Source organism: Propithecus coquereli, unplaced genomic scaffold, assembly GCF_000956105.1.
Source record: "Propithecus coquereli isolate 6110/MARCELLA unplaced genomic scaffold, Pcoq_1.0 Scaffold84, whole genome shotgun sequence".
Classification (NCBI taxonomy): Eukaryota; Metazoa; Chordata; class Mammalia; order Primates; family Indriidae; genus Propithecus; species Propithecus coquereli.
This window is the reverse complement of record NW_012154618.1, coordinates 1922365-1946602: the sequence shown is the minus strand read 5'-3', so window position 1 is coordinate 1946602 and position 24238 is coordinate 1922365. Positions and strand designations below refer to the sequence as shown.

At 41.3% G+C, this 24238-nt stretch overlaps 1 protein-coding gene across 3 annotated transcripts in view; it reads right to left on the bottom strand.

The window, feature by feature from the left end:
- ABLIM1 (actin binding LIM protein 1) overlaps positions 1 to 24238 on the bottom strand; it is a 221275-nt gene that overhangs the window by 124550 nt on the left and 72487 nt on the right. For all 3 annotated transcript variants that reach the window (XM_012663914.1, XM_012663916.1, XM_012663915.1), the window contains exon 2: positions 18588 to 18722. In XM_012663914.1, the coding sequence (XP_012519368.1) occupies positions 18588 to 18722 (135 nt within the window). The remainder of the gene's footprint in view (positions 1 to 18587; positions 18723 to 24238) is intronic.

Sequence of the window (24238 nt, the reverse complement as noted above, 5' to 3'; positions counted from 1 at the left end):
GAGGCTGAGGCAGGAGGATCGCTTGAGCCCAGGAGTTTGAGGTTGCTGTGAGCTAGGCTGACGCCACGGCACTCACTCTAGCCCAGGCAACACAGTGAGACTCTGTCTCAAAAAAAAAAAAAAAATTCACAGATCTTTTATAAAAAGATCTGGTGGCAATATGCTAATATAGAGTGTTGAGACAGTTTCAAAGCTAATTCTAAATGTTTTAGAAATTGTTTGTATTTACTACTTTCTTAGGCTACCTCTGTGCAGCCTTTTCTAGTTTACTTGGTTTGTGAAATTGACACTCTCCTTTATTAATAAAGCCCGAGTTTCTATGAACGTAATATAGCCTTAAAAATGACTTCTTAACACTATTGAGAATTGATGCCAAACTATAATGGAACTGTGCCCTACTGTGATTTGATTTGGCTTTCTCCTTAAATTCAAAGGAGTGCTCAAGCTGGCTTGCCAAGCCATACCATTATGTCTGGTGGGGTTTATACAGGGAATCGGTGTTTGAAGAGAGACTCACAGAGGCAGGGGTCCTCAAAGGCACACACAACATGCAGGGAGAAGGAAAGCCCGCACTGCCAGTTCCTAGAAGATATTTAACGTTACGGCATTGCCTGAGAATGGACTTGTAACAATTTCGGATCTTCCCTCTTGTCCCTCCCTAGGCTTTACGAACCCTGTTCCTCCTCTTCTATGCACCCCTTCTCAGTCTCCTAGGCCAGACACTAAAGGCAGGTGGCTCTCTCCCATGGACACCATCTCCTTCCTCTGCAATATAAGGCCTCCCTGGGGACAGATCTCACCCACCCTCATTGCCTCAACTGTTAACTTTGTGCAAGTGATTCTCAAATCAAGGATCTCCATCTGTGACATCTTCCCCAAGCTTTCGAACCTGATTTGTAGCTGTCTGCTGGTCACGGACACACAGGATTCCTACCTCAAACCCAGCATTTGCAAAACAGACACTATCATCTTGGGTTCTCTGCCATCCCTCCTGAAACCTTCTGCTATCCTTCTATTCCTTCTCTCAGTAAAATGGCAGCAGCATCCCTTCTCCCACTCTTACACCAACATTTTCAACTGGACACAGTCTAATCTACTTCCCCAACCAAATGTTTCCTGGATCCATCCCTTCCTCTGCCTTCTCGCTGTCACTGCTCGGATCCTGGCCTTCAGCATCACTCTCCTGTATCAAAACAATTTTGTTGTAACAGTGTTTGTATTGGCAGGAAAAAAAAAAGCACCTGGAAACAACCTAAATTTCCGTTAGTAGAGAAATAGTTGAATAAATCATGGCATGTCCAGTCTGTGGGGCTGGCATTAAAAAGAACGAATCAGATCAGTATCTGTCACCCAGAGGGCTGTCTGTGATATATGGTTAAGTGAAAAGAACAAATGTCAGAGGGTAACAAATCTTACTAATCCTATTTTTGGAAAAGTCTACTTCTGTTCTTATGAACAAGGAAAAGTGTGTTAACACAAGCAGAGGGTTATTAAACTGGTTCTTTCAGGAGGATAAAGAAGTATTAACTTTGTCTTCATATACCTATGTCAGCTCACTTTTTAATTTTAGTTTTTAATTGTGATGAAATATAAGTAACATAAAATTTACCATCTTAATCATTTTTAAGTGTACAGTTCAGTGGCACTAAGTACATTCACATTGTTGTGCAATCATCACCACCACCTGCCGGCTCAACTCTTCATCTTGCAACACTGAAACTCTGTCCCTCATGAAACTCCTGTTTCCCCTCCCTCCCGCCCCCTGGCAACCCCCATTCTGCTTTCTGTCTCTATGAATTTGACTCCTCTAGGTACTCCATATAAATGGAAGCTCATCTTTAATAATAATAATAATAACAACAGTATGTTAAGAAAAATTATCCAGAACTTGCGAACAAGGTGAAGGGAGAAAGCATGCTTCAGTGTCATGCCGGATCTTTGTTCAACAGCTCACCAAGGATTATTTCATTACCCCAGGGGAACGGATCTGTGTTTGGCAAGTTCTTTACTATTGATTAAAGGCCCAGAATTTGGAAGTTCACGTTAACTTTTATTTTCTTGTTCAGTAGGGATGTAGATGATTTCTGTCTGGTTTTATCATCCTGTTGAACCACGAATCAGGTTTCTATCTAGCTCTGCCACCTGACTCCTACATTTTTTCCTGAATGCCTTTATAACCCACTCCTCTAGTTCCACCTTGAGCCAAGTCTACCATCGTGCTGGTTCCCTCATGAATGACTTAAATCAATCTTTGATATATGCTCCCTCCATATTTGTATGAGAGCCTATACTTAACTTTTTGAAAAGTACACTTTGACAGAGGTGTTACTCTTTTTAACCAAAAATATCTTAAAGTTAACATGAAAAAAATTTTTTTTTTAATCTTTCGTCTGTTTTATATTAACAGTTTAGCAAATACTCTTAACTGATGGCACAAAGCAAAACTTTCACATCTAAACAATCACAAAATCTCAATTAGTAAGGTCAAACTTCAACAAGATGTATTTAGATTTTTAACTTTGGGTGCTCCCTTTGTCTTTGCTTTAGTTGAAAGTTAGCATATGACCAGAGAAAAGCATAGATTCCTTCATTAAAAAGTAGAGCTGCCAGTGAAAGAGATTAATCACTTTCTTCTTGATGATCAGTTATTTAAAACATTCCTCAATTCAAGGCCCCACTGAATCCTGCCCTGTTCTACCATCGCTAAAGCCTGGCTACAAATGGCCCTGTGCCTTGATGTGATACTTTGGAATTCATTCTCTACAAACCACTGAGTACAATTAACTACTCGGTAAGTAGGAATGTGTATATCCAAGAAATTTTATATACAAGTAGTGAAATTAGTAACAGGCACATTTTAAAGTCTTAAATCTTTTACAAAAATTAAGAAGAGCTGCCCATGTTGTAAAAATACCACGGAATAGGAAGAGAACAAAGTATGGAGGTGTGAAATAAGGGCGAAAACAGAACAGCATTTTAGTGGCGTGAGCAGGGCTGCAGTAGCAACTCTTTCTTCAGCCTTCTAAAAACAGTGGTTACATTTTATGTTCCAACAAACTCATTTCAGTGACATTCCATCTGTCTGTCCACTAGCTCATTCTGCCAAACATTTAGGAGAATGGATAATGCTTAAGACTCTTCCCAAAGGTGGGTTTGAGGGTCAAATGCAAAAGAGATTTTCTTCATCCATAGCAGGAGACTGAACTCTCTGCTGTGCTGCTCTCTCCCTTGGGTTCTCATCATTTCATACCAGCAAGAGAGGGAGCAAACATGAACAATTTTTCACCTTAGTTTTCACCAACACTAGAATTTTAATTGTGGGGCCAGCAGGCTTGGGTGGGTCCTTTCTTCTCTTTTCTAGGGAAGGCCCTGGTTGTCTGGCCTTCTGCCAGGTGCTCAGCCCCTTGCAGGGCACAAGGAGCCCTTCTGGAGTTGGCCTATGAAGTGGGACCTGGATAACACCCTCCTCATTTCCCGTGATGAGGGCCATATGCTCTAAAGTGCTACTTTGTCCTTGATCAGGCCAGAATCCTGTTCCATCCTGCCTGGGGCCACACCATCCCTGCCTCCTGCTAGGCGGCCATGTGCTAGAGCTGAGAGTGGAGCAGACACAGGGTACAGACCCTCAAACACTCCACCCTAGAACACACTGTGAATGCCTAATCCCTCCCATCCTCTGCCTCCACGCTCGAAGCCAACTACATTTTAGAGGAATTTTATTTCATCCAAGGTCTTATTCTATTCATCTCCTCAAACCCTTTCTTCATAGAGAATACAAAAGTAGACTTTGACACAGTATCTTCCCAAACCACCAAAAATTCCATGACAGCGTGGGGTCTGAGTTAATCCAGTTTTGCTCTGAAACCCAGAGCTGTGTGTTTGAAAGTACCACGTGCTGTAGCTCACAAGTCCTACTCACTGTAGCCCAGAGCTCAAAATAGCTGAACAGAGACTCGTCAACAGTGATGTGAGGCAGCAGCTTCCCGCCAGAAATAAGTATTGCTAATGCATTAGCCTAGAAGCAAATACTTAAGCCTCAAAAATCAGATTTTAAGAGCGTTTTCACATTAACTTCTAAATGCACATCAAAATCAATGATCATTTCTGGGAAAGAAGATAGCTACAAGCTCAACCAGATGGTGAAATGGGCCCCCAAAGCAAGACATTGGAGGGTTTGTATTTAATTTAGAGTTTGAATTTACAATAATAAGAGCCTTACTTAGTTGGCAGGGAACCATTTAAGAACCTCTATTGATTAATAAAATCTATGACTACATAGTAAGTTTGTTGTTAATCCTTGTGCAACCTTCATGTGCAAACAATACTAATTGTAAACAGCTCAAGAAACAAATATCACCCCCAAAATAATATTCTCTCACTCAATATACCATTTTTTTTTCCCTATTAAGAGTTAGCCCATAACATAAAAACAGTATTGAAGTCCTCTACCATAGCATAGATTATTATCAGACATTATGGCTGAAAATGTTCACCAGAAAGAAACGAGTGGTTGGCTATGCTTAATAGGACTCACCCTGCCTACCCCAGGGAGTTATGCTCAAACTGGACCACACATTCGAATTTTAGGCTCACAGGTAAATTTTACTAAGTTCTATATTCTCTACTATCCCTCTCCCCTTTTCAGTCTCCAGAAAGAGCTGGATCCTGTATCATTGCCTTTTATAAACCTAGGCACAATAGATAGCCTCAGTTACAGTTATGTGTGTGTCTATAAACTGACCCTATGGAAAACAAATAAAGGCGCAGATATGTCACCATGTTCACCAGCAACCACAGGAAGCAGTTAGCATGGGGCCTAGTAACCTTCCCAGTGGGCCTTTTCCTCTAGTTTCTCCCCTGCCCAATCTCCCATGCACACCTCCTCCAAGTCAACATAAGAAAGATGCTTTCATCAAGAGGTTTTCCTGCTTCACTCTGCCAAATGCTTTGACCTTGCATCTAAGGCCTCACATCCTCCAAACCCTCATCTGACTCTTCCTGAACACCAGCACTTTACTCCAGTCGGATTGATCTCCTGAGCACCCCACTGACACTCTCCCACACCCCTGCCAATGCCAACCCGCCCAGACTCCAGGCCCCATCAGGTTCGACCTCCAACAGCCTCCTCCAGTCCCCCAGGACTCCGCATCCTTGGGACTCAGAACAAGTATTAACATGTGGCTCTTACTATGTTTTCTTGTAATGGGTCTGTATACTGCCATTGTTTCCTTGTCTCAACTACAACCTTACTGAAGGCAAAGAGAACTTCTTATGCTATTTTATATCTTCCGCTATACTTCCTCCTATTTCATATTGCTTTATCCAGGCTGGTGTCTGGGCCCTGCGGTTGGAGCCAAGTTCCTTTGGCATGGCATAAGATACAGGGCATTTCCACAGGACTTTGCACCAGTAATCCCATCTTTGCTCCTGAAACTACCTAGTTGGCATCAAGATCATGGTGCCGAGGTAGTCACTCCACTCACCTCCCAACTTCTCTAGTCTAAGACTCTTCTGTACTTTCTTAGCAACCAAAAGTGACCGCAAGTCAACAACTCAAGGGACAATTTCAATTCACAGTGCTCTGCACAGGGTTGGGCTACGCTCTGCTTTGTTTAGCAACACCAAGAAGGCCCTGATTACAGAGGACAAGAGGGTGACTAGTGCTCTGTGATTTAAGACAGATGAGAAGAAACTAGAATGGGATTACAGGGCAGCAATGGGAATAATTAAAGGGCTGGGAAACAGCACTAAAAAAACCAGTAGATGGGATTAGACCAAAGAAAAAGAAGTCTGGGTAATAATGGCCTTTAAGGGTATGGTGGCTTATTTTAAGTAAATCGATGATCAGCTCTTTTCCATCTAAGGAGGATAAGATGGGAAAAAGTTTGTTTTACAGATACCAGGAGATGTAGGTTAGATAAGCTTACAGTTATAACCACGAAGGGGATTACGAAGGAGAGCAGGCTCCTGAGGGGGGATACTCTACACATTAGTATTTGGTTAGGGAATACTTATGATAGAACAAATGGCCTTTCTATCCAGGACAGCCAGCACACACATCCTTGTGGATATGGATAATGTGATAATGGCATTTTCTTGACCTACATATCTAGGTCAGGTCACAGGGAGTACACTACAATGAAAACAACATCAAACTCATCACTTTAACTACTTTCCAAAGTTCCATTTCAGAAATAGATATAAAGAGTTAGTTCTTATAAATTAGACATTACAATTTTGCTTTTAAAAAAACTAAACACAGAAAACCCTTCATCTGTATATTTGAACACCACCCCCTCCAATCATTATCCATTTTACTCCATAAATATCCACGTACTTTGTAAGTTCACATGTTCTACACAGAATAATCCCGACCTGGTAAACATCTTACCCTAAGTTGGCAAACATGGAAAGTGCTATTGAAGATGTGATATTTTTCCCAAGGCCTTTCACAGAATGTAATCTTTTAAAAAGACTAATTCTTGAAAAATATATTCCAACTCATTGACATTAGCAGTTGTAATCTGAATTTTCTAATAGTCTTAGAGAAATACTTTAAAAATAGTTGTGATGTTCATGGGCTTTCTTGATGGACTGGACATTACAGATAATAGAAGCAGGAGATTTAAAGAAGCTGTTGAATAGGATCATTTCCCACACCCTCTAACACAAAGTTAAGACTCACACTGCTAAGTGGCAATAGTCTCTACCAAAACACAATTCTATATAAGGATTTCTGCCAGTGCTACCCTGAGAGAAGAGCTTACATGATCTGATTTTTTTTTTCCACAGACACCCAACATCAGAAGTCTCTTTAAAATAATGAGGCTATAAATAACATATAAAACCAATTCCATTTTTGAAAAGGAATAAAGTTACTATAATTAACGTTTAAAGTGCCATCTTTTGAATGACAATAGGAACATCATGGTTTCATTCATTTCTAGCAGAAAGTTCATTTGCTCAAATTAAGGTCAGTGCCAACTCTAGTCATACCTCTGTCCTCCCCATCCACTGTCTTCAACAAGGCAGCCCCTACACCTGACCACACCCAGCATGCTCCCCTTTCTAGTCCTGGGAAGGTTATTAAGTTTCCTGGAGATTTATGTTCCTAACTTGTTCCCTCCTTGGCAACAGCCCCAGACCACTGAGCTCTAGGTGGTCTCTGACTCACCACACCTGGTGTCTGGACCACTCGCCTGCACCTGTCCTGCCACCAGCTATGATTCCACTCATAAGCACCTTGCTTCCTCAGGTCCCAAGTTCTTCATGGGTAGGTGCTATGTCATCTATCCCTTTCAACCCTCCATAGCCTAGCACAGGGAATGGGTAGATGACATGCTCTGTAAACATTACACATGGGAAAGATTGGAAGGCCATCAGGTGTCAATATTCCCAGGTTGATTTATGCAAAACTTAAGTGACTTTCAGTAAGAAAAGAATGCAGACCTTCTCTTTGGAATAGTGAAGTCCATTTAGTCGACTTTTATTACAAGGAGAAATTAACTGGTGGTTGTGCCAAACTCCTCTTCCCAGAGAAGTCGAGGTGGGGTCGGAAAGACTTTCCTGACTACCTGCCCCTCACCCCCCAAACACACCAAGATCCTCCAGGTGCATGCTCTCATCACTCACACAGCTCCATTTATCGTCCATTTGCCCACCACGGTTGTTAAGTCATATTTGTACGACCATTTGATGCCCGATTAATAGCCCTATGAAGGCAGAGTTCATGTCTAACTTACAACTTGAAAGTATATAAATTATTTTTGAGTGTCTGAGCACGCAAAAACTATTTGTTGAATAAACAAATGTTACTGTTTAACACTCAGAATTTATACTCTGCCCTTAGGTTAATCAGGGTTTTCATCGCTGATGATCGTTTAATTTCAGTTTTCAGCTTTGAACTTATGGGTGCAGAAAAATGGCAGGGAATTCTACAGCCTTGCTTCTTTTCCCCCATGTAGAATTCTTAGAGTGTATGTGGATGCCATGACTTTCTCCATCTGCACATTACTAGGCAGGTATGGCCACAGCAGGCACTTTTAGGTCTACTCTTCGGCTGAGTGTCTCGTACCTACGTTCTATATTTAATGAGGCTGTTCTGAAGAAAATCCCAACAAGGGCCACGATCAGAGAATCCTTATCAGAGAAACCCCTACCTGAGTAGCTTTCAAACTGCACACATGGTATTTCCCGACACATTATAGCTACTGAGGTTCTCCCCAGTTCTCACTAAAGGTTGTCATGTGAATATGAGAAACCCAGAGTTTCAGAAGCTTCAGGGGTAGCAGAAAGGCTGTCCTTGGTGCTGAGGTACATTATAAACATGCTTCTCTGGAGAGAAAGTGGGACCCACCATGTGGCCTTACAGGGTGGATGGTGGGCCACTGCCAACATCCCGCAGGTGGTAGCAAAGGCGGAGAAGTGAATAGTTATCACAGAAGCACGCTTGAAGGTACCCCCAAATGCCACTTCTATCACAGAGACAGGCTGCTCCAAGCCCTTCTGCATGGCTCTAATGTGGACAAAAAGTCTTTAAGGTGCTTATCTCAGTTGATCTTGGCTGATCTTATCAAGGGATCGACTTTTGCCCTCTACCTCTCACTCGGTCTATGGTACCTCTGCAGACACTATCAAAATCCCTCTCAGATTAAATGAAAGGAAAACATGGCCAAAGTAGAGTCAACTCTTACATGATACTTTCAAATTACAACCAAACTTCACTAATTCAATCTCATCAGTGGCAGACCAATCTCACCACAACACCTAAAATGTTTGACTATTACAAGTGCAGTTTTTCTCATTGTCAGCAGATGTCATGGCTATAACATGGCAAGGCTGACATGAAAAGCCTCCATGAAACAGCCTCCTCACTTCAGATGCAAATCCAAGCAGGCATCGGGATGGGCATGTCTCAGACTTTCCCAGTTTCACTTACATACCACCTTCACTATTGTTTGCCTAGTTTTCATCTACCTATTCTATTTCCTTAATGTTTTTTAAAAATCAGCTCATTTTTATCAAATATGATTTTTTTAAAAGGCAAATGTATATTGCTCTCATAAATCAACAGCCAGTGTCCCTTCACCTATATATGAAGAATCTGTAGAAATAAATATTAAACAGTATAATTAAATTTGAGCTTCGATAACCATTGCTTGATCAAGTCCCTGGGCCTGAAAGCTGTTCTCTCTTTGTTATAAAGACCTTCTGCTTCATGAAATTAGAAGGATTGAAAAAAGGATTGGAGAGAGAACATTTTCTCACTATGTGAGAAACAGTGAGTCTGGGAACCACAAAAAAAAAAAAAAAAAAAAAATTTCCTCCTCCCTACACTTACAAAATAACTGAAACCAAATCTTAGTGACTTGACTTAATAATTTGGAAATAATAATTTATAATTAGTACGGGGTAAGCATTCTTCATCGGAAATGCATGGAACTAGAAGTGTTTCAGATTTCGGAATATTTGCATTATATACTTCCCAGTTGAGCATCCCTAATCAAAAAATCTGAAATCCAAAATGCTCCAAAGAGCATTTCCTTTGGATATAATGTTAGTGTCAAAAGTCTCAGAGTTTGGAGAATTTCAGATTTCAAATTTTTGGATTAGGGATATTCAACCCATATATCACTCAATGATAAACATTTCATTCATTCATTCAACAAGTATTATTGAGTGCCTAACTACAAATTAGGCTTTTTCTAAGGATTGCTAATACAAACCTCCTGCCCTGTTGGTGCCTACATTCTAGTGGGGGGGGAGACAGGCAATAAACAAACCATACCTAACTTAATGTGTATATTTATATTTATACACATATGCATACATATATACATATGTACATATCAGATGGTGTCAAGGATTATCTCATTGATAAGTGACATTTCAGAAGAGACCCCAAGGAGGTGTGGGAGGGCATCAGGCACATATCTTGGTGAAGAGCTTGTCAAGCAAAAGAAACAGTGAGTGCAAAGGTCCTGGGGCTATTTGGCACTTGTTTGATCAAGCAGGACAATGTAGCTCAGCAGACTGAGCCAGGGAGAAAATGGTGAGGGATGAGCTCAGAGAGTAACAGTGGGGAGGGGCCTTCAGGGTCCTACGGAGGTCTTTGGATATCTTTCCAAAAGATGAGTTCTTTGGAAAGGTGAGAGGATCTGACTTTTTTTTTTTTTTAAGGATCACCTTGGCTATTGCATTGAGAATAAACTGTGGGGGGTGTCGGGGCCAAGGGCAAATGCAGGGAGACCTGCTAAAATTACTGATTCAGACAAGACACAAGGATGGCTTGGACCAGCAGAGTCGTTATCTTTGGGACAGTGATAAATAGTCAAATTTGTATATACTATGAAGACAAGGCTGTTAGGATTTGTTGATGGATTACTTGTGTTATGTGAGAAAAAAAGAGAAGTTGAGAATGACTCTAAGAGTTTTAGTCTGAGCAACCAGAAAGAAGGTCTTGACAACTGCTGGAATTATTAAATGGCTAGAGAAGAAGGTTGGGATGGGGATGGGGCCAGTAATCAGGAGAGTGTGGTTTGAGGTGAACACTGGAGATTCTGAGAAGGCTGATGAAGATACCAGCCTGGATTGCAGGGGAGAAGAATAGACTTGGGAATTGTCAGGGGACAGATGGTGTTAATCCACGAGACTGGATGAGGTCACTAGAAAGTAGACGTAGAGAGGAGGTCCAAGCATGGGGCATTCGATGGTTCAGGGTCAGGAGATAAAAAGAAACAGCAATGTGACTGGCTAACTGCTTGTTTTACAAACGGTTCAGGAAAATTTAATTTTCTTCCTTCCTCCATAGCGCAAACACTCCCATAACCTTAGTTGTACAAATCATTTTCTTGGTTTGTGCTTCCTTGATAAAGCTGTGTGAACTTTAACATGTCATTTTTCAAGAAATAAGCGTTCATAGACGTGACCTTAGGGTTGTTGAGAACTGTAAAGAATCTGAGATTTTACCTTACTTGCAAGCTAATAAATTTGCCTCCTCCAGTTTTATGGATGCTGGCAGAAAACATGAAACTCCTGGGTCAGAAACAAAAGACTATTATCACAGCACAGCAGGCAGCGTGAGCTTCATATCTGTTACTGGTTTCCTCATGCTCCCAAATCCCCTGAGGTAACATTAGTAGGCACAGCCAGATGCTGTCCTCACAGTGGGCTGTGTCACGGCTGAGGGACCTCACACTTAGGAAACTTCAATCTTTTATAATGAGCAACAAGCAAACCTGTCCAGCTTTGCTCCAGAGGCAGACATTATCTTTATTATACTGGACAGCAAATAAATCTGCCCTTGACCCTGGAGGGAAACACTGTCTCTATCTTCCAAAGCTGATTGTTATACAAACATCCTTAAAAAGTTATTCAAAACAAAAAGCTATCAGCACTTATGCTCACAAGAGACTCACGGATAATTATCTCCTAACAAGAGTCAAAACTGATAAGCAGTATATTTTGGAAAGATTATGTGCCCTTATCCTGTTCCAGTTTGGAATTCAAAACCCTAAATATTTAAAAAAATCTAAATTATGTTTATTTGACAAGGTAACATTTTAACATGACAAAAAATTCAAACGATAAAATATTCAGGATTATCCTTTCATAAACAAAAGACAGTATGAAAAGTGGTTTCTTCTTTGCAGTAAGAAAGGAACACATTTATATTGCACTTTTTTCCCCCCATCATCCTGGTTAATTCTGCTACCCCCCTTCCTATTTTTTTTTTTCTTTTTGTTAAGAGAAGAAGTCTCATTATGTCTCCTAAGTTGGTCTTGAACTCCTGCACTCAAGTGATCATCCCACCTCAGCCTCTTGAGTTGGGATAACAGTACAGGTGTGAGCCACCTCATCCAGCTAATTCTGCCTGTTAATCAGTTTCCAAATGACTAAGATTCTCTAAATAGATATTAAAAGCCTGAGATCACCTTTTGAAGAATATAAGAAATGCTTCCATTTTGCTGGAGTTTTATCAATTTTCCCAAATTGATTGAGCCCCAAAATAACCAATACCCGCTCTGCCACATGAGCCCAGACGAGAAAGCTAAGCGTCTAAACTGGAGAAAAAATTAAGCAGCAGCAACAGCTTAACCAAGAACTGCCTGAACATAAGTTTTCTTATCTGCTATATCTGCCAGGCAGACATGTAGCTCCATAACTAATGATAGATATCTTTACTGGCCCAAACCATTTTAAGATAATACCTGTCTCTCAGGTTAATTTAGTTTCCAAAGAGAATCATTTACAAGTCAATCTTTTCCTTCCCCTCCATTCATTCTCCCAAGTATTTATTCATCCTTGCTAGTAACCATTTATTGCCACTCAACAGAATCATCTATATTCCTCATCTCCCTCTCCTGTCTAAAATGAGGGTATATAAACTTCTGGACCCCACTGGGAAAATAGGTAATCGCTCTGTAATACTCCCTGTGTGCATAGTAAATAAATCTCTCTCTTATTAATCTGCCTTATTGTGAGTTGATCTTTCAGCAAACATTCCAGGGTGAAGGGGAAGTTTCCCTTCCCCCCCAAAAAAATTAAGAAAAAAAGATAAAGCAAGGAGAGATGTGATATAGGGAGTAGTGAAAATTTTACACAGGACAGTTTGGGAAAAGATTACTGAAAACAGAGAAAACTTAGCTGGACAGTGATTCTTTTTTTTTTTTTTTTTGAGACAGAGTCTCACTCTGTTGCCCGGGCTAGAGTGAGTGCCATGGCGTCAGCCTAGCTCACAGCAACCTCAAACTCCTGGGCTCAAGCAATCCTCCTGCCTCAGCCTCCCGAGTAGCTGGGACTATAGGCATGCGCCACCATGCCTGGCTAATTTTTTCTATTTTTAGTTGTCCAGCTAATTTCTTTCTATTTTTTAGTAGAGACGGGGTCTCGCTCTTGCTCAGGCTGGTCTCGAACTCCTGACCTTGAGCGATCCACCCGCCTCGGCCTCCCAATGGACAGTGATTCTTGATTGTTGATTCTCTGGGCAGCCTCCCTGGTCTTTGGTCTTTTCTAAATGCTCTAGAACTTTCTGGCAGAAAAAATTAGGGCCTTACTCTGAAAAATGCTCAAGATAAACAACAATAATTATGATGAATTACATATCAAAATAATGCATAAAGATATATAATATATATAATTAAAGAGATACTTAGAAGTGCCAGACTTTGACAATTTGTCCCTCATTGGCAGCTATTCCATCAGGGAAGAACCTGGGCAAATACTAAAACGCCCACATCCACATTGGGATGAAAACTTCTCATTTGCTTTCAAGTTTCTTATTCTCTCATGCAGCCTGTAATACAACCATGATGCAGAGAAGGTGATAGATTAAAAAACTATCACATCGACTGGAACAATACTGCAGAATAAACAGGTAGCATTAGAACAACTCCTTTAAGTTAGTGGGAAGACTCCTGCTAATGAGCAAGGATGGAAAACAAACTATCAAGTTCTGAAGACAGAATAGCTTCACTTAGACCCCTGCAGCCACATTCTACTCCCACTGGGTTATTATGAGAAATAATGTAAGCTTTTGGGATCTCCTTTTCATTTAATTATAGAGTCCATCTGTCAGTTAAACCACTTTCTTCATGTCATTACCAGATGGATACATATTCTCAGGTGGAGAATGGGCATGAGGTTCTACTTCCTACAGATGCTGGCATCCTTTAGCATTCAGTCCCTGCCTTTTGCTCTTTCCCAGGGAAATTCCACACACAATCATACAGCTTCAGCCATTATCCAGATGCCAAAGACTTTCAAATCCTCCTTCCCAACACAGGCCAGCATCTCCTGAGTGCTAAGCCTACTGGACTTTATATACCGTGTATACTCAACCTCAATATATCCCAAACTGAACTCGTTATCTCTCTCTCCAGCACTGCCCCTAAAGTGCTCCTGTATTGCTTTAGTTGGCGGCAACTCTATCTATCCACCGAGGCAGTCCAGCTGGAAACTTGGATCCTTCTTCACTCCTCCCATTCGATCAGTCATCAAATCCTATCAACCCTAACTGTAAGTGTCTCTTAAATCTGTCTCCTACTCCCCATCATAGTCTGCTGCTTCCTTACATTTTTTCCACCTGGACTACCATTATATCTTCCCTATGGGTCTCCCGTCTTCCGTTCTGCAACCTATTCATCTCTCCATCACAGCACTTATTACTTGGTCTCTTAATTTTAATTTTTTTTTTTTTTTTTGAGACAGAGTCTCACTCTGTTGCTTGGGCTAGAGTGCTGTGGCATCAGCCTAGCTCACAGCAACCTCAAACTCCTGAGCTCAAGCAATCCTACTGCCTGAGCCTCCTGAGTAGCTGGGACTACAAGGCATGTGCCACCATGCCCGGCTAATTTTATATATATATATATATTTAGTTGTCCAGCTACTTTCTATTTTTTTTTTTTTTTTTTTAGTAGAGATGGGGGTCTCGCTCTTGCTCAGGCTGGTCTCGAACTCCTGAGCTCAAACGATCCTCCCGCCCCGGCCTCCCAGAGTGCTAGGATTACAGGTGTGAGCCACCACGCCTGGCCTTGGTCTCTTAAATGTTGCTTATTTTTATATCTCTTCCAACACCCCATGAGTTCTCTGACTACAAACATGGTATGTTGTCCCTTTCTAGTCTCAGCATTTAGCATACTGTCCTCTATGGAGTATATGTTCAATTAACATTTAGTAAATGGATGAATAACTCTTGGCCCATTGGATCCCACAATGTCAGACATTTTAGGAAGTGGGATGAGTTCACCAGCAAAACTCCTTCTCCTCAAGCTTTATCTTGTTACAGCTACATCTCTGAAGTCCTCGGACCTGAAAATGATTTAAGTCTGTGCTATAAGCTCTAATTCCTCCATGGCAACCCTTTCCCACCTTCATACTTGTTTAGCCTTTGTGTAAAATGTTCTGTGTCCTCTTTCTTCCTTTCTTCCAAAACCTATTTTTTAGCTAAAAGAGTTCATCCCTGCTTTTTATTCCCACAAGCATTTGCATCTTAGGCCTTTCTAACTGTGGAAAGCAACCTCTGTCCCCATCCAAGAAATAGGAGGCTTTGTCAACATGGTGTATGTATGAAGGAGAGCAGGGCGGGAGGGAGAGAGAATGCCAGGGAGAAAGTTTCACTGGCCCTGAAATCACAGTCAGAACCTGAATCTGCCTCCTGTGCATTTAGCCAGCTCTTGAGCAAAAGCCCCACCTTGTTTGGGCACATGCTCCCCACCCAAAGTCCTTTGTCCTGGGACATTAGCTCATTATCTGAACATCACAACTCTAGATGTAAGGGAAAGAAAATGAAACTGTTGTTTTAGGACTTGGCTGTAGTCTGGGTCACTTGGGTTAGGAGGAAGATAGCATTTCTCAGGGAGAAGACTGCTGTTTCTGCTGGGAAACCATCCTAATGAACTTATAAAAAGTAGATACCCTAAGGAAATTTAGAGTCCCAATCTAATTGGGACAGAGGAGAAAGGGGTCTTTGAAGAGAGAAGAAGCCCTACCAAGATGGAGGCAGATGACGTTCTAAAAATAAGTATGAAAAACAGCACTGGCCTGTACTTTGTTACCAGTTTTTCTATAAACTGAAAAATGCTCTAAAAATTAAAGTCTATTAATTAAAACAAGAAAGAAAGAAAGAAATGGCCCTGACCAATGAGAAATTTCTTGTGCTGGAGATGGCCTAAGAACATTAGGGCAGTTGTTGCCTATTCTGCGCTATAACCTCCCATTACCTACCCCAGACCTCCAGTAAAGTCTGATAAAAACAGCCGCCTTACGTTGGTGGTGCCTTGGGAAATGGAGGAAAAGGAAAAATATCCAGTGTGGAATGAAGCAATGAAAAAGACAGCACTCAGAAGGGGAGACCAAGTATTTGACACTGGCAAGAATTTGGAGAGGGAACCACAAGAATGCAAACCTCAAGGACTCTTTAGAACATGCTACCCAATGTGGTAGCCACTAACCACATGTGGCTATTGAGCACTTGAAATGTGCCAAATCGAAACTGAGATGTGTTAGGCAAGTATGAAAAAAAAATGAATGTCAAATATCTCAATAAGTTTTATATTACATGTTGAAATGATACATTTTTGGCTACAGGGGTTAAATAAAATATATTATGAAAATTGCGCCTGTCCCTTTTTAGCTTTTTAATATAGCTATTAGCATATTTAGAATTACACAGTGGCTTGCATCATGTTTCTATTGGACAATGCTGCTCTAGAATCTCGGGAAAACTCATGGACTTCCTGCAGTATAAGGTATGGGGAGCTTAAACCACTTTCTTTGGATATTAAAGAAAAGGGTGACCCCAGAAAGCTGGGACACAAGACAGCAGACATTGACAGATTGAGTGTGAGAAAATATAAATTTATAAGAATAGATGACTCATTTATTTTAGTAATACTTTTATAAATTGAAAATTAATTCCTAAAAATAGCAAATGCTTTTAAAATAGGATTCAATTTAAACAAATATTCAACTTTTCAGAAACATTTATAGCATGAAACCAAGTATATGATACAACTTTCCAACATAAGTAACTTATATTTTGGTACTTAGATTTGAACTAAAAAAGCAAGGAAACTTTCACCCTACAGGGGATAAATGAACGTGTATTCTAATACCTTGTATTCTAATACCTTGATGTGTTGAACAGTGACCGCCATATCTGAGACTAACAATACTTCATACTTTCAAGCAGAAATATAAAGTACATACAGGGCTGAAGTCCTTTATCGATTATATTTATATTTCATACTGAATCTATTCCTGGAACCATGTCTCAGGAAATTCACGAAAAAAATGAAACAAAATATAATTCTGACTCCAAGTTAGCCAAGCTGGATGTAACCAGAAAATATTTTTTCTCTGACATACTACCTAAGAATCACTAACTCAGTACCTCTGCATTCTATATGATACACATAGATAGTTACGTGTATACAGAATCTACAAATTTCAGACCTGGGGTGATGTAAGCGTCATATGGTCTAGTCTCTTTATTTTAGAGATTAGGACCCGGAGCCACAGAGAGACAAGTAAGTTGCCCACAATCACACAGATGCTCAATGCGAAGGCAGGACTCAAGCCACACAGGACGGCAGCACAGTAAACACCCTGGATGTGGCTCTGATATTTCTTGATGACCAACTTGGGTTGTCTGAAAACTCAGGTTTATCATTCTTACTCACAGAGGTTTTCAGGAGGATTAAATTATCTCTCCCTACAAGATGTGTGTACTGCATGTGTAACCTATGTCATGCATTGAGCTTAGGTTGAGGGAGTTTAGCTCAAACCCGACCTCCTCCTCCCTTCTCACCCTAGCTACACATGCTAACACTCCTTCTCCTGAAAAGTTTATGCTCAGTGAAGGGAACAGCTGTAGGCTCCAGCAAAGCACCCCCTCCTCCTGTTTCACGTATTCTCAAGTAGCCTGGTGTCTACTGGAGACCTCCCTGGCCACAGATGGGTGGCTTAGGATGCAATGCTGAGTCTTTCTTTTTTTTTTTTTCTTGGAGACAAAGTCTCAGGCTAGAGTGCAGTGGCATCATCATAGCTTACTGCAACCTCAAACTCCTGGGTTCAAGTGATGCTCCTGCTTCAGCCTCCTGAGTAGCTGGGACTATAGGTGAGTACCACTGTATCTGGCTAATTTTTTTATTTTTAGTAGAGATGGGGGTCTTGCTCTTAGTCAGGCTGGTCTCAAACTCCAGATCTCAAGCAATCCTCCCACCTCTGCCTCCCGGAGTGCTAGGATGACAGGTGTGAGCCACCACGCCAAGCCTGCAATGCTGAGTCTTTGTGACTCGACACTCAAAATGAAACTCAGTTTTCAGGAATGAGGGTACTTAATGCGTGCAGGGCACAGAGTAAAGCTACAAGGCAAGCTCAGAATCTTGTTCCCTTTCCATCTCTTCCTACATCTTTCAACCCCATCCTGAGCTAACCAGATGTGCTCTCAGCTCAAGTAACCTATTTCTCAAACACACACACAAACCACTCTCTTCTTCCTCTTTTTCCCTAATCAGCCATGCCCTGGCTCTCAAATAACAGGTCAGCATATTTCATACCAAGATGCCAACCTTTGTAAACCTAAAAAGGTAGGCTTGTTAATGGAAATCAACATCAAATTGGTAGCTTCTTGGATGGGACGTATTTTTCTGCTTGGAGGCCTCCTAATACTTCTCAATGCACGCACACACACATAGAGAAGCCAGTGATTTGGCACACTAATCTTACAAGTTTTCTAGTCCTCCTGTAACTAGTGGATATTGGGACAAGGTTACCTTGTGGTAAGAATCCCTTATTTCAGAGAAAAAGAAAGATAAGGTGTGAAACACAACACTTGTGTTTGCTTTTACTGCTCTTCCATGGTAGAATCAGGGACCTTAGTGGGCACCCAAAGGCCTGTGAATCAGTGGTCCTGGGGGTCTCACTGTCCCCCCAGAGTCTAATCAAATCCCAAACTAGAAGTAAATGATTCCAGGGCTTCTGAGGGCATTCTTAACTCCTGATGTGGAGTTATGGGGATGGGGTGGACCCGACAGCAAGCACTGACTGTGACATGCCACTAAGCCAGGAAGCTGGAGGCACTATACCTTTGCAGGTGAAACATTTGATGTGGAAATGTTTGGTCTGGACCCGAAGCACTTCACCCTTGCAGGGCTCCCCACATTTATGGCAGTGAATGACAGGCTTCTCCGATGGGTGGTGAGGGTCCTGAGGGTGGGCCACTGAGAGAAAAAACAAAAAAAGATCCAAGTGAGCAGAAAACATTCCTACAGAAGTGGTCATATGGGCATGCATAAATATCCCCATAATTTTGGTATCAAATGAGCCACACATATTGATTCAACAGCATGAACTGAGCAACCCCCAACCCCATAATCCTGAGGACACATAGATCAATGAGACAACTGTGGCTATAAGAGTCCAGCGGGGGTGAGAGTGGCCATGGCCCCATAGGTGTTGGGGGCATTTGGTGGTTGAGAGGCAGTTGTGACGGTGGCTTAGGGAAACCCTCCTGACTATTATTTCGGGGGCAAAGGGAACCCTGCTCAAGAGCTTTAATGGAACTGGGTCCTGCCTTTGTGCTGAGGAGGACTCATTCCCAAGATCAGGCCTGACCTGGACAAGCCCTAGGTTATACCAAAGCGGAATGAAAGCATGTGGCCAAGGGCAGCAGCCAAGATGCCCAACTAGAGACATCACTTGTCAGATCTTCCCGGCTGGAAGGTAGTATATTGGACTGAGGAAAGTGGACAGCATTTGCAGCCCAGGTGTGGATTGCAGGGAGAGACGGCAGAGACATCCGAGGACCCAACCAAGAAAAACAGCAAAGCAGGGAAAGAGGAAGATAGGAGAAGATAGTGGCATGGACCAAACCAGGAGAGGCTTGGAGCCCAGTGAAAGGGTAAGGGGTGCTTCCCCTACCCCACCTAGGTACTATCAGTGGAAAGCAGGACACAGAACATACTGGGGGTGCTTCTACCCTCCATGAGCCCAGACATGGCAGCTAAATAGGAATAGCGGGGTGAACCAGCAAACGCCAGGAGTTCAGGTGTTATAAAGGGATACTCTATGAGAGAGTGACAAAGGAGACTGTAGTGCTGGCTTTCTTGCACCTGGACACTTTCTCCTCTGCATCTCCTCCAGTTACAGTATCAGAGAAAGTAATTTTGGCTCAGGCTGGCTGGTAGCAGCAGCCCCTCCCTGCCACTGCAACCACGAGAATACTCTGAATCAAAGAGCACATGAACGGCTACTTCTCTAGGGCAGGTGCGCATTCCTGGCTGAGCCAGCCACTGAGAGCAAAGCTGTTGCAATTTGTGAGCTTCCTGCCGACTAGTGTTTTACTAGATCGTGTGCTGGTGGCTTGGATAGGCAGGCCATACCTGGTGCTCCCCAGACATGAGAGTGGTGTAAGCAGATGCAGGAGAGAAATCTCAGTCCTAGACTTGGGTAGCAAGGAAGCTCTTGTGGACACATCCAATGGAGGAGTGTAGAGGGGCACTGAGGAATGGGGATCTATAAGTGCAACCCTCCTCCACTCCCATGGAGAACCACCATATTGGATATGGGCATGGTATTCGGAGTAAATTAGCCTAGCTCCTGGTTCCCATGACAACCAGATGCCCTGGGTATGCTGGCTGAATGGGAGCAGTGGCTCCCTATATTCGTACCCCTCATAAATATAGATACAAAAATTCTCAATAAAATCCTAGCAAACCGAACTCAGCTGCACGTCAAAAAAATAATCCACCAACCAAGTGGGTTTCATCCCACAGATGCAAGAATGATTCAAGATACACAAATCTATAAATGTGATTCACCACATAAATAGAAGTAAAAACAAAGACCACATGATCTTCTCAATACATGCAGAAAAAGCATTTGACAAAATTCAGCACTCCTTTATGATAAGAACTTTTAACAAAATAGGCATAGATGGAACATACCTCAAAATTACAAAAGCCACATGCGATAAACCCACAGCCACCATCATACTGAATGGGGAAAAACTGAAAGCATTCCCATTTAGAACTAGAACCAGATGAGGCTGCCCACTGTAATCACTCCTATTAAACATAGTGTTAGAAGTCCTAGCCAGAGCAATCAGGTAGGAGAAGAAAATCAAGCATATCCAAATGGGGAAACAAGAGGTCAAACTATCACTCTTTGCTGACAATATGATCTTGTATCTGAAAACCCCCAAAGATTCTGCCTAGAAATTCCCGGAATTGATAAATAAATTCAGCAAAGTCTCAGATTACAAAATCAATGTGCACAAATCAGTAGCATTCCTTTACACCAACAACAATCAAGCTGAGAATCAAATCAAAGACTCAATACCATTTACAATAGCAAAAAAGAAAATAAAATACCTTGGAATATATTTAACCAAGGAGCTGAAAGACCTCTACAGGAAAAACTATGAAACACTGAGGAAGGAAATCCCAGAGGATGTAAACAAATAGAAAAACATATCATGAACACGGATCAGCACAATCAACGTTGTTAAAATGTCTATACTGCCCAAAGTGATTTACAGATTCAATGCACTTCCCATTAAAATATCAATGTCATTTTTCACATATTTAGAAAAAATACTTCTACACTTTATAGGGAATCAGAAAAGAGCCCAAACAGCCAAAGCAACCTTAAGCAAAAAGAACAAATTGGGAGGCATCACTTTATGAGACTTCAAGCTATCCTACAATGCTATAGTAACCAAAACAGCATGATACTGGCACAAGAACAGAGACATAGACCAATGGGTCAGAACAGAGAACCCAGATATAAAATCATCCTCATATTGCCATCTGATCTTTGACAAAGCAGACAAGAACATACACCGGGGAAAAGAATCCCTATTCAATAAATGGTGCTAGGAAAATTGGATAGCCAATGTAGAAGACTGAAACAATATCCACACGGCTCACCACTCACAAAAATTAACTCAGGATGGATAATAGACTGAAACCTAAGGCATGAGCCTGTAAGAATTCTAGAAGAAGAGGTTGAAAAACCTCTTATAGATATCAGCCTAGGCAAAGAATTTATGAAGAAAACCCCAAAGGCAATGACAGCAATAGCAAAAACAAATAAATGAGACCTGATTAAATTAAAAAGCTTTTGCACAGCCAAGGAAACAATCGATGGAGTTAAAAGACCACCTACAGAATGAGAGAAAATATTTGCATGCTATACATCTGATAAAAGGCTAATAACCAGAATTTACAAGTACTCAAGTGAATCAACAAGAAAAAAATCAATCAACCCCATTAAAAAGTGGGCAAAAGATATGAACAGAAACTTTTCAAAAGAAGATAGACTAATGGCCAATAAAAATATGAAAAAATGCTCAATGTCTCTAATTATCAGGGAGATGCAAATTAAAACCACAATGAGATATCACCTAACTCCAGTGAGAATGGTTTTTATCAAAAAAATCCCAAAACAACAGATGCTGGCATGGATGCAGATAGACAGGAACACTTATGCACTGTTGGCTGGACTGCAAACTAGTGCAACCTCTGTGGAAAGTAGTATGGAGATTCCTCAAAGAACTAAAAGTAGACCTATCATTTGAACCAGCAATCCCACAACTGAGTATTTACCCAAAGGAAAAAAAGATATTTTATAAAATAGAAACTTGCATTTGAATGTTTAGTGTAGCACAATTTACAATCACAAAGATGTGTAACCAACCAAGTGTCCCATCGATACAGGAGTAGATTAATAAAATGTGGTATATGTATACCGTGGAGTACTTACTACTCAGCCACAAAAAAATGGTGAACCTTTTGTAACAACCTGGATGGCACTGGAGACCATTCTTTTAAGTGAAGTATCACAAGAATGGAAAAACAAATACCACATGTACTATTAAACTGGAATTAACTGATCAACACTCATGTGTACATATGGTAGTAACACTTAATAGAAATCAAGCAGGTGGTTGGGGGGGAGGAAGGGATGAGTAAAGACAAACCTAATGGGTACAATGCACACTATCTGGGTGATGGGCACACTTAACAACTTTGACTCAAACTATACAAAAGTGATTCACGTAACCAAAATGTTTGTACCCCCATAATATTCTGAAAGTAAAAAATAAGAGTCCAGTGGGAAAAACACTAACACCAGGCTTGTTCCTCTGTGGATCCTGCTGTCTTCTCTCTTCCTCCCAAAATTCTGCAGGATGACATAATGGGGCCATTAAATATACAATATTGTTTTGTTCAATATTTTGTAATGTGTATTTGCAATATGTCTTTATCTTGATTCAGAAAGCACCTTTCAGCAGGCATTCACTGCAGGCTATAAGTTCCTTGATGATGGGGACCATTTCTTTCAGTTCATCCTTTTTTTTCTCCCCAGTTATACTTCTCCTTCCTTCCTTCAGCTCCTCGGGACATAGCAGAATGCTCACGCACTAAAGTTGCTCAGTAAATGTTTCTTTACTTGTTAATTAGCATGTGCTGGATAGTTTCTAGACTTTATTAGGGAGTCATACCTGATCTTAATGTGGAAACTCATTTAACTCACTGGAGGCCCTATTATGAGCCTATAATGAGCATAGTTCCTGGTATAAACACTGCAGGCAGTAATTTTTTAAAAAATAAACTAGGAACCATGTGGATTTCTCTGAGCCTCAGTTTCCTTCCGCATAAAACAAAGAGGATTGGCCCAGAGGATTCCCAGAGTCTTTTCAGACTCTAAAATCACATGGTGGGGCTCACAGGGATGACTCTTTCAGCTTCCAGAGTGTGGCCTTCAGAGAAGAGCAACCATGGCCACTTCCCTCCGTGGGACTAGGATGCGCGCCACCCTTGACAGAGGCACAGACAAGGCTGTGAGACGACACCAGTGGCTTTGAGCTCGCCAAGTGTCTTCATTGCAGTTGCACTTTCTCCAGCCAGAGAATGCAGATTGGCACTTTTTGCTACCAAATTCCTTTTTGGTTTGGGTCCTCAGAAGGGGGGAACATGTGATACAAATTACCTACATGACATAAAGTACCTATGTGAGTGTGGTACAGGACAAGAATAGTGAATTTAAAATGAATCGACCAACACAAAGATGACTTTTTTTTTCACGAAAAGTAAAACCAGGTTGGGCAGGGGCAGATGTGGACAGATATTGCTGGAACTCAACTCAGAAAGTGCCTCACAGCAAGGAGCTCACTGTACCCCACAAGTATAATAGTGCACTGTTGCTCTCAGACCTCTGTAATGTTCTCACTTCACCTGCAAAGAGTTTGAACAAGACAGTCCAAATAATCCATTACTGGCTAAATTCTGAGAAACAAGGTTCTTTTTGTGAGATTTTGACCAGAAGCAGGTATAGTTTCAGGTTAAACATCTGATCCGCATTCTCTGAAATGGACCAGCCCTGGGAATGCCCGGCAAAGACACCAAGGTTGAAATTCAACTGCATTTTGCTTATCTACCTGCTGGGATCTCTCTTAAATAGAACTGAATATTATTACAAGGAGTTAAGGAGGGCCATGCTATCAAGATTTCTAAATAATCACTGACTTTAAAAGTGATATGTATCAAGGCCAAAAATCAAATCACCTGGGCATTAAAGTTTCCCTTAATAATATCTGCTTCAAGTGCTAGTGGAGATTATGTGAGTTTTTTTTTTTTTCCAAGTTAATTCCCACTTCCTGTAAGAATGGAGAAAAGTAGTATTTATTGGGTGTCTACTAAATGCCAGGCATGGGGCAAGGTGCTTATACATC